The 12,089-nt window shown below is 43.6% G+C and overlaps 1 protein-coding gene across 1 annotated transcript in view; it reads right to left on the bottom strand.

Annotated features, from left to right (window-relative positions):
• Positions 1–9,126, bottom strand: part of MTX2 (metaxin 2) — a 331,615-nt gene extending 322,489 nt beyond the window's left edge. Inside the window, exon 1 of the mRNA XM_069225416.1 lies at positions 8,976–9,126. Coding sequence (XP_069081517.1) covers positions 8,976–9,015 — 40 coding nt within the window. The 5' untranslated portion in view covers positions 9,016–9,126. The remainder of the gene's footprint in view (positions 1–8,975) is intronic.
• Between the last annotated feature and the right edge of the window lie 2,963 nt (positions 9,127–12,089).

Genomic DNA, 12,089 nt, shown 5'->3' with positions numbered 1-12,089 from the left:
TAGAGGCAGGCAAAACAGTACAAGGCAATAAGACCGAAGCTGTCAAACATGATAGCTAATAAAGCCTACAGTACAGGCAATCAAATATTCAGCAGATCAGCAGAGTGAATGTGAGAATGGCCAACAAAGTACAAGATACAACAATCCATAGGCAACAGTCAATGTGAAGGGTCACTCCACATATAACGGCATCAACTCATCAGAGATGAAACACTAATAATCAAACTCTAAAGTGGCAGTTCAGAGATAAATCCCTCAACTAACATCAAAGTCTCTAGGTCTTGCAGCACTGGATAGAGTAGCAGAGTAAGTTTCAGGCCATTCTTTACACACACATATTTCTAAGCCAATCTAGAACCTGTGGGTTTGCCGACATCCTCACACAACGTTTAACCAACAAGACTGCAGTGGAAGTTAGCTTGTGAATGCTCTAGGAATATTTTTAACATGTCCCAAAAGAACAGTGTCAAGCGAGAGACTAAATTTTGGTTAAGTCATGGTCTCAACGTCATTCATGACTTGGCCCCAGAAAGCGGCTATACCCGGGCAGCTCCACACCAAATGGAGGAAATCCGCACCCCACACATCACATCTTTTACACTAAGTGTCCTCAATAACAGTATACTTAGCTAGAATCACCATGGTTAGATATGCCCTTTGCAGGAACTTAACAATTGCTAGATTAGTTTAATGGGGCATGGAGTAGACAGAAGGATGGACACTATGTCTGGTAAAGCCAACGTGCAGCATGATAAAGTGTGTTGTATGCAATGATATCCATGAGTATGTTCACTGAGTCTCCCAAGTATTCCTGATACGTTTTAAATTCATGATTCATGAGCACATCACCCAATGTAATTATATGTTTTTTTCTTAATATGAATCATGATGGCAGAGGAGAGATCCATCTGGAGAGGGCAATAGTATTTAATAGGAATTAATAGGAAATATATCACAGAAATGCCACACAGCGTAGCCGGCCTAGACAAGGCCCAGGCTGTGCATCTCACTGTGTGTACCTTTTGAACTGGTCTAGCAAACTGGGAGTAGGGGACCTCCTGTGTAGGAAGAGGGTGCATCTGCCCCTTTTCCAGAGCGATATGCAGGGCATGTCACTACTATGTATCCAGTGGTGCATTAACTGAACCTGAGCTACCAAATAATATACTTCAAAATAAGGCGCTGCAAATCCCCCTTATCATAAGGCATGCACATCCTACTCCAGCTCAGGCAAAGCTGTTTGCCCGCCCAGGTCCATTGAATGAAAAACAAATTTAGCTTGCCAAATAAGGTCTAGTTCAATGGAATGGGTATATTCTGAAACATGTAGAGTAAATTCAGCAGTATTACCATTTTCATCAGGGCTTTTCTGCCTGCTAGAGAGAGCGGGTGGGAGATCCATCTATCTCTTTGCACACTTAGCCCAGCAACATATTTCCCATAATTCTCTATAAGGATTATCTGTGTGTCTACATGATAGGACATATCCAAATAGGGGACAGATCCTGTCTGCCACTGCAGCAGATAAGAGAGGGAGGGTTGTGTGGTAGCACTCGTGGGAAGGCCTATAATAGATTTCGATAAATTAATGTGACAACACGCCCACCGACCAAATTGTGTTATCTCTTCAATAATAGGGCCCAGATTAACGTCAGGATCTCGCAACATTAGCACAGCATCATCTGTGCATATGGAAAACAAAGTGTACCGATATCCCAGATGGAGCCCACGCCCACTATGGAACTCCCCGAGGAGGCAGGCTGGAGCCTCTACTGCAAGAGCAAATAGAAGGGAGGGATAATGGGCAGCCGTGGCGCGTACTTCTACTAAGAAAATGCTGGGATATCCCACCATTAACCTGGACATGGGCCAGGGGATCAGTGTAGATGAGCTGAACCCACCTTAACACAGCCCCACCGAGACCCATTCTAGCCAGCATCACCAGTAAGAATGGCCATTCAACAGTGTCAAATGCCTTTGAGGTACCTAAGAAAACAGCTGAAACTTGGAGAACAGGGTTCAATTGATGTGTGGGAGCAAACAATTATCTAAGATTATCACCAGTGGATCTTCCAGGAATTAAACCAGACTGATCCGGCCAGACCAGGTAGGGCATCAGTCTGTTTGCCAGTTACTTAGCTAAAATCTTGCTATCTACATTTGTAAGGTATAGAGGCCAATAGAAATTGCGTTGCTCTGGGGCTTCTCAGGCCTAAGGAGCAATTTAACAATCACCTCCCTCATGGTTTATGGGAGTTTCTCTACTTTGCATACCTCTTCATAGACCTCCAGGAGCAAATAAGCAAGTTCCTCTGCGTATTCTAAATACAGTTCAGCAGGGAGGCCATCACTGCCAGTAGCACTTCCATTTCTAAGCTGCCTGACCACAGACTTGATCTCTTCTATCATGACTGGTTGATTTAATAAGGTACGTTCCGCAAGCCCCAGCCATGGCAAAGTTGCCCTATCCAGGAATTTGTGAACATCAATAGCTTCGACTTGTAGTTTGGAAGTGTGTAAGTCTTTATAAAAGGCAGCAAACGTGGCTATAATGGTATCAGGAGCATGCACATCACGTCCCTCAGACGTCTATATGTGAGTGATATGGGAGGCAGTCCAATTAGGATTAAGTAGCGAACCCAGTATGTGACTTGATCTGCTCCTCCCCGTAACACGTATTTGTTCAAAAACTTCAACTCTCAGGCTGCCTCCTTCTTGAACTCCCATCAGTTTAGACTGCACAGGAGCTAAGAAGGACACATCCAGAGTGGAATCACATTGCTGTTCCAGGGTATGCAATTTGCGCTCTAGTCCAGTGGTTCCCAACCTTTTTACATCTGTGGACCCCCACTTTATCATTATTGGAACCCGGGGACCCCAATGAATCATTATTGGAATCTGGGGACCCCCTACTGAGTCATTACGGAAAGCTGGGGACCTAATCTATTATTATTATTTAATTTTCCAAGCAGTCGCGGACCCCCTGAGGAGGCTTCACGGACCCCCTGAGGAGGCTTCACGGACCCCCAGGGGTCCCCGGACCACAGGTTGGGAACCAATGCTCTAGTCTATTAAGGCTGGCTCTGATCAATTTTAGGATCCTGTTAACCTTTTGCAATACACCGCCATGAACGACATCCTTAACGGCATCCCACAGGATTTCCACCATTGCAACTGATCCCCTAGTTATCTCAACATTGTTCCCAATGGTTTGGTGTATTTTCTCTCTAAATGCAGGAAAGATATTTTTAGGTTGGAGATGACAAAATATGTCTGGCTCTACCCACTGGGCATATCGAGGGTTAACACCACTGGGGAATGATCCGATAGGGTCCTAGGGTGATAAACTATCTCCATCACCCAGCCTACTATATCTTGCGACCCCCTCAAAAGGTCAATACGAGAAGAAGGGTTATGTACTGATAAGGGAAAAGTGTAATCTCATTTTGTCAGGTACTTCGATTGCCAAAAATCAACCAGGTCAAGGTGCTGCATGACCCCCCAAAATCGCCTCCTGAGCTCTAGTCTGTCACTGAGCACCCCGATCTGAGCAGTCGAGAGTAAAGTTTAAGTTAAGACTGTGTCCACCTCCCAACCCATAACAGTGCATGGATCTGACTCCGCATAGTGTTTCATTACCGTAAGAAAGAACTCAGGACTATCCGTATTTGGACCATATGTACAAGGTTAACATGCATAAAATTTTCCAGACCTTGTAGTATAATGAGTCTACACTCAGAGTCCAGTGTAGTTCTGATATGCTGAAAATGGACCGTTTTACAGATAAGCATAGCCACCCCTCTGAAATGAGTGGAATATGGGACAATGTATCTATGAGGCTCCCATGTGGAGACCAAGGTGTGCCCCCTGCTAGGTGGTAGGTGCATCTCATGTAAAAAAAGAAATATATATATATATATGGTTCACAGGATATCTGTTTAGATAGGCAAGAACCTGCCTGCATTTATGCAGTTTATTGAGTCCTCTCACATTCCATGTGACCATTGGTAATGGCTTTTGTCTAGGTCCTGGCAACCAGCTATAACAGACAAGAAACCAAGTAAGAAGCGTATAAATCAACTGTGATACAACAGGGTGAGTTAAATATAGCACTGCCTTATTTTGATGAACTACCCATTACCACCCCACACCTGGAACAACTTCCCAGTGGATATCCAGAAAATGTGCCTCAGTAAAGCACAAATTCTGCACTATGCTAAGTGACTAGATAACAAAATTGGATGCCACTGTGGCTGAAAAAGGGGGGCACCAAGAACAACTTATAGTGGAATTTAGCAGAAAATACCCAGCATGCATATACAATTAACAACATAACAAAGTGATGATTTATCAGTGTCAAACTTAGTGGGACAGGCTATATGTCCATGTGCAGATTCTAGAGTACAGTTAAAAAGGTCATACCCACATATCAACAGAGGTTAACAAGAGAGATAGATAGGATTTGATCAATGCCTTACAGCAGAGTGCGGCAGTTCAGTGGAGGAAGTTATCATTCGACCTCATCCAGGGGTGATGTGTTGATTCCCTTCTTGCGAGGCGACCCTGATGCGCAAGGTGACACACAGTACTGAAGGAAAGTAAGAGCGTCCACATACACCTGTTTTGAGCCCTTCTAGGTAAATCTGAGTTGTGCAGGATAAAGCATGGCATAGGGAATGATCCGGTTTTGGAGTTTCTTCTTGTCTGGGAGAAATTATTTTGAGAATCCTTCACCACCTGCATGAAGTCCAGGAAGAAAGAGAGAAGCATTCCCTCAAAGTTCCTTTTTCTTGGCCTCCCTGACCATGTGCAGCTGTTGATCTCGATCCCAATAACTGAGGAACTTTACGATAATGGGACGCTGTGGTGCCCCCGGTATCAGACCAAGGATCTCTCAACCACAAATGTGTATGAGAAGCTGCCTGTGCTAAACAGAGAGATCAACAGGTTGTCAATGTAATCTTCAGTGAGGCCCGTGGCGTTGGATTCTGAGTATTCACACATTTTCTGCATTGATCGAGCTTCCAAATCTTCATTCTTAAGTCATATATGACAGAGTTCCTCCTACAACTCCTTCGCCAGTTTGGATGGTTGTGCATGGTCATCCTCAATGTCGGAGATGTGTTGGTCAGCAGACTAGATGTGTGTGTGCTGTTTGTCAAGATGGTCCCACACATCACTCACTTTTTGTGGCACTGAGTCTACTGCTATGGGGCTAGACTTCATGTCTAAAGGTGAGGATTTAACGTCAGCCAGCAAGAGAGTTTTGCCATCAATTGTGTCTTCTCTGTCAGAACAATGCATACCATCGGGAGTGGAGTTCTCAGCATTTTTCTTCAATTTAAATACCAGAGGAGACTGCCCAGTGTTTGTCTTGCCCATGATGATCAAAAACTCAGGGTAAAAAACCCTGAGTACTACAGAACCGGAATCAACCCTTCCACTGGAAAACCAGCTCTACAGTGTGGAACGTTCAGCTGAAGCAGAGAACAACGTCAAGAACAGTTATTGGGGCCACTCCGTAACCATCTTCAAAATATGAGCACCACAAGAATCTTTTTATCCCTGACGCAAGGGGCAGGGTCCCAGGAGCAGACGCACCCCCAGCAATCACAGTCAGGGACAAGGAGCTCTGCCTAGCATCACGTTGAGGAGGTCCTTATAGGGCCAGAAACCATCATGTATTCATAATTTCCACATGGTTTGGCACACAGGTAAAGATAATCCCTCTTACTTGCCCCATCAAACGGCTACCACCTAAATCTCTCTTCGCAGTTCAATGCGTGGTCCCCCTGCTTGCCACTGAATCAGAGTCCTCTGTGACACTGCCTCGCCCACCTTTGGCTTGTCTCATGAGGCCCGATGCTTTACAGGTGCAACAGTTGCGACCAACCGCCCCTGGCAACCTCCCCACTGCTGACCCAATCGTCAGTGACACCCAAAATAGCATCCTCGCCCCCGGCCGGCAGTCAGACCCAAGCCAGCATGGAGCTCCCCCCAGGTGGAGGTGCCGTCAGGCTCGGCCACCCCTGCTGGTTTGTTTCCTCACCGACTGTCACTCAGGAGACCTTCCTTATCTGAAAAATACTGTAAGGAATTCTTAGAACAATATTCTCTTCAGTGAATACATTAGAGATAAATGATTTACTGATACAAAAAAAGTTAAAACAAAGGCCCAAAACACCAGATTGCCCTTGTGAATGGAAATAGATGGGGGAAAAAACTTGATCAATTGACTCTGTAGGACTACCTCTAAGATCAAACATTCAGTCTTGCATTCAGTGATGTCTAGACCAACATTAACACTTGCAACAACCAAATCAGGAACTGTGCCACACACAAGGTACTGATAAATGCCTTGCCACACTACTTGGTAATTCCTGCACTCATAGGTACAGGCATCCTACAACCTTTCTCCTCCTTTCCCAATGTTCTCACGCTTTTTCTTTGCATCACTCTAAATATGTTTATCCAATCTTCAGGTATCAAGTCATTTTTGGAGTTTAGAATACATTTATGTTAAGCCTTAAGATTTCTAATATAAGGCCCCTCTAGAATTGTAAGACGAACAGCACGTTTAGTTTCCTAAAAAATGTCCTTCAATTCTTATTAGAACATTGGAATGTTGAGGGCACCACTGGAGACAGTGGAGTAGCTCTGGGCTTCTAGAAGCCTGAAGCATCAACAGTCCAATGTTTGTTGTTCAGAGCAACAGCTGTGAACAAAGGCCTCACAGGGCCTGAGCGGATTTCAACCCCCTTGGGCTCTGTGAGGCCTTTGTTTTAGTAATTATAAAACTCTGCCCACTATAGGCAGAATATTCTAATAGCCTTATAGCCTGCGGTAGCAGAGCTATATCGGCCATTAAAGACTCGCTCCACCATTAAAGGCCCGAGTTGAAGGCTCCAGTAGGGTAAAGAAGTTACATATATATACTTTATAAGTATGACATGTGTCACATAGTATAAATTAGAAAATGGGGTACACTTTTTTAAATTTTATCTCTATAATATAAAAAGGTTAATTCCTTACACCATGGGAACACTAACAGCAAAAATCACAAAGCTCAGTTAAAAGAAAAGTCAAAACTCTACTAGCACAGATATCCTCTTGCATTCAGAGCAGAGTTCCAACTTTTTGAAGATTCACAAACAAACATTCCCAGGAGTTCTGAACATCTAGGACTATCATACTCTCAGTGGCCAAACATTACTCATGCAGATTTTCTTGTAGTTGGACTATATGCTTCATAATGTCCCTTAGAGACATACAACGACATATATTTTTCAGAAAAAAATATTATTCGTTGTAGATAAGAACAGTCACTACACCCTCTAAAACTTGGAAGTCTCGGTAACTTCTCCACTACATATGCATAAGGATTTGTACTTTTCTTACACATAAATAGCACCTTGGGAGTTACACTGTTAACGTCTTAGTTTTCAATGGCCAAATGAATACACTAAACTAGGAGAGAATATTTTCCCTTGCGGTTGTCTCACAGAGATGTGTATCTTAACTCTGAAGTGGGCTCAGCAACATTGCAATGATCGAGAGCTGAAGTGAGTTATAAGGATGGATTAAACTGTGTTCCCGTGGTATCTAACCATCTGGCTGCTAGGGGATGATGATCCAAAATCTTCTCTAAGAAGTGTATTAAAATAAATTGTGCTGGCCTAAAAATATATGCTAGCCTACACGAGATGCATATGAAACCGTGTATGCCTGTGTAATCTACACTTGAGGAATGGGATTACTTTTAAGTGTAGACCACCACTACAGAGAGTGAATTAATTTGCAATGTATACAACAAAATTACATTGCACGTTTATAAACACTAACTGGAAAAAACTATGCACTAAAGTAGTCGAGTTGTGTGTTTGTCTAGGAAAACAGATGAGATGTGACAGATCTAGAGACACGTTATGTTCCGAGGCTCACTGTGGGAACACTTTGAGATTACTTCCACAATAACCTGCAAAACTTGTTTGTCAATGTAAAGCAGCATACTTCCTACATACGACCCTAACACGTTGCTTCTATCCACCCCATAACACTAAACTCTATAGCCCATAAACCACAGATTGCATTAAAGCTCACAAGTTGAGAACATGATCTAATGTAACAACCGCTAGGTTATCGGGAAGGGAAAGCAGAGTGGAATATATGGGTGAATGCATCTGATAAAGTGAGAGAAGAAATGGTACTCCCCTAACACAGTCACAAATAATGTTAAAACAGGCTCAGGCAGAGATTTTGGACAAATATGGCAACAATCGTATGTATATTTATGCCCATAACTGCAGTAACCAGGTATTACTTTGTGATCCTTGAGCATGTGAATTCAAGAAGACTGGACTGTAATGACAATATAACTGGCGTACATCAGTAACCACATAATAGTTTTGTTGTTAAAAACTCCACTGTTCCAACCCAGCACACAGCAGGCTTTGCCACGGACAGTAAGCGCTACATTAATACAAATACCATACCAGTACGGACTTTTTGGCTAACAGCTAAATATGCGATTTAAGGTTCATGAATCAATGAATGTGCAATATCAAGTAAATAGCGCCTGGGAATTTAGCACTCATGTTGTATTCAGGTGCAAATGCTGCTCCTCTCTCTATCTTTGGGTTTCAGGTATGATGTTCGGCTTGGCTTTCTGGAATACCCGAAGATGCTATTGCGTCTGTCCCTGAACAGAAAAATGAATGTCTGTTCACGAAGAGACAGAATCTGTTCCTGAACAGTAAGAGAGCTTTTACCATGTTACAGTGTCTTGTGTCACTATAAGTCAACTTGTAAAGGTTAAGCCCCTCCCCAAGCAGGGCAACACGTGTCCGGGATTTGTTATCCCGTATCCTACGTAGGATTCAGAAGGTGCTGGAGCAACGTATGCTCCTTGTGTACAGCGATGCTTGGAGAGCTGTTTCGGACGCTGGCTTATGAGCAGCCACTGGGACTAAGAGTACCTGCTATCTGGGACACGAAGGCATCGGCAACAAGGGACATCTCGCCGGGTGCTGCCACTGACGGCTGTCAATCACTCAGGCTGGAGGTCACAGAACCTGGTTGCAAAGGCGGAAGTACCGCCCACAGCGCAAACAACTCACCCGCCTACAATCCGCCCTTTCCGGAAATGCTAGAAATGTGACGTATGTGCGCGCCTGGCACTGAGGGAGGACGTAGAGGGCGTAAGCTGGAAGAAAATAGAAACAGCCCATAGCAAGCGAAGCGAAGCGGTTGCCGGCTTTGGATGCTCAGAGAACCGTTTAACAAACAATCCTGCGCTTCAGTTAACTGCTGACGTAAAATATCGTTGCCAAGTTTTGATTCCTTTTTCATGTGACATTTCCATATTTGCAGTATATTACTTTGTGACCTTTCGTGTCTATTTTTTGTATGTGACACTTCTACGCATGGGAAAGCGCTCGTCTCCATGCAAATAAATGAATTTCGGATTTTTAAACTTATCTAATATAGTGGCTCACTGAGGTCGAAAATAGTGAGTTTGCCGGGGGCGGGTGTTGGATGAAAAACTTTCGAAAACTAAATTAGGACACTCACAGACTTGAAAGTAATATTAATATACTGGCTAACTAACTACTATATAAATCACTAAGTGCTTAATGTGATATATTCCTGATTATGGGTTATATATAATTTAAGGATTAGGTAGGTTTATTGGTCCTGGATAATCCACCAGATCCTATAGACTAACAAGCTAGAAACATGTTGACCATGATTTAAGAGTAGTACAGGGGATCCTGTACCTGCTTTCACTATACTCCAGATTTAGAGCTTTAGTGACAACTACCAATTTTTTTTGTTTATTTTATGGGGAGTTTAGACCTTATCTTATTCCCTCCCCACACTCCTGTTTTTAATCATGACAGAGGTCAGATATCTCAATAAATTACGTTTTGCCTCTAGTCATTTTTAACAGCATTTCCTTTGCATACCAATCCTACATTAGTACACACATTGACCGGCTATTTACCATCACTAAAAGATCTCCAGTAAAGAGCCCCTCTGTGGGGCCCGTCAGGCATTGCAGTGCTGGCCTGACTAGGAGCATAGCCCAATGATGAAGCATGTCACCAAATGGTGAGTGAGGGCTCTTGCTCCAAAAGATTTGGACTTCCAGGAACCTGTGAATTATAGGAATTTATTCTTTCAAAGAAACTGTGTATATCTTTTGATTTATATATTTGATGGGAGTACTATACACAGGACCAGGACTTTGTTTCCTAACCTCCCATGTCTCTTTAGCCCCTCTCTTTCTTGTTGTTGGATAACTAACTACTATGCCATTGGAACTAGAATAACCCTCATTGTTATGGGAGTGTCCTATTCTCAGCTCCCGAGTCAGACGTTTTTTATAACATGCATGCTAACACTCCCTGTTTAAATAGAAAACTTATGCCTTTCTTGACCACAATATTTTCCTTCTTTTCTCCCGCTTAAAATCTGTCTCCTCTGAAACGTGTTTCCCGATTATTTTTTTCTGAAGATTTTTCTTACTAGTTCTGAAAGGTTGATATGTAGTTTGTACACACTTCTCTTTTGAACCTCCTAGGGAAATTCTATGTTAGTACCGGAGGCTTCGGATTATGCTTTCTCTTTCTTTACTGAAAATTTACAGCAGCCAATCAACGTTAATTAGACAGAAAAACCACATCTCCCAACATTCCTTGTAATCCATAACATGCCCAGTCCAAGGCCTGGTCTCCTATAAATGTCTCTGCCTCCTTAGTCCTTCCTCTTTCTTTGCTTCTCGCAGCCAGAGATAATTTCTCCTTTTCTATATTGCTATTTGTTAAAAAACTTTTATGTTTACTTGTGTTATTTGCATCTATGACTGTGGAGTGGGGGTTTAAACGGCGATTCGCTTGAGAACAGTTTTGTTCCCCTTGGAGGCCGTCACGCTTGTTCAACGACTACGTTTACATTTTAATTAGGAAAGGTTTCAGTCGAGTGAAGCGAGTGCTGACATGCTTCTATTTTATGATCCTCCGAGTACCCCTGTAATCGGAACGCTCTGTTATCCTGCTAAGTGTTGCAAGGTTAACCAGCTCGCAGGGGAGCCGGGCGAGTGCCGGACGCAGAGGACGTTGTCCTCTTTCTCTGTTTATGCGGGCGCATGCGTGAACTGCTCTCTGACCGCGATTTCAGGCAGAGATCTTCTCGTGTGCTGCGCAGCATCTCATACACTTATTTTTTCACCCCCTTGAACGCCCGACGGGACGCAAAAGCATTTTTAGGCTTTTGCCTAGGGGAAATTGTGCAGGTGCTCCCTCCACCTTTGATTCAGGTCGATTTGACAGATATCAGCTCTCTCTGAATAAGGAGATGTCTCCTCTATTAACCTGCTGGGGCTTCACCCCCACCCTGTTGAACTCCTCCACTCCTCTTGCTTTTCCAAACATTGTGTACTATGCAGAAGAGGATGAATTTTACCATGATGAGACAGAAATGCCTTATGAGCATCAGATGGAGGGGAAACTAGTACAGGCCCTGGGTCACCATGTACAGGACTCTGTTAACCAGGCCCTCACAAAAGCTTTGAAGCCATTTACTCATCCTCTAGTGAGATTTGGTCAAAGGGAACTGATGGGGCGAACCCCCTCTGAGTCGATGATTAGAGAAAATCAGTCACCTGATGCAGGCTTTGCCCAGCGAGCCGCCGTGGAGCCTACTTCCTCGGCATACATTTTTATGCAAATGGCTACTTCTTTCCGAAAAGATCACGAGTATGGTGCTGGGGTCACTTTAGGTCCATCTGAGTTTTTTCCTACCCAGGCGGTGCCCCGCACTGAGGTTTCCCATTTCTCCGCTTCACATACTTCTGACTCTGACCAAACGGAATCCAAACAGCCTACCAAACGCAAGAGCCATCATACCATGTCTGAATCTACTTCTGAAAAGAATCTTCTTTTTGATTCGGAAGACATCATACACCCGAGGTCTACCGAATGGGTTCCATGTATGGAAGTCGCACACTATGTACAGGAATGCCTGCGTAAAGGTTTTAATAAAGATGTGCGCAACACCTTACGCTCCGAGTGTCCTCACCCTTCCCTACT

The sequence above is a fragment of the Pleurodeles waltl genome, chromosome 3_1, assembly GCF_031143425.1.
Source record: "Pleurodeles waltl isolate 20211129_DDA chromosome 3_1, aPleWal1.hap1.20221129, whole genome shotgun sequence".
NCBI lineage: Eukaryota > Metazoa > Chordata > Amphibia > Caudata > Salamandridae > Pleurodeles > Pleurodeles waltl.
Note: the sequence above shows the minus strand (reverse complement) of the source record. Positions and strands in the feature narration are given on the sequence as shown.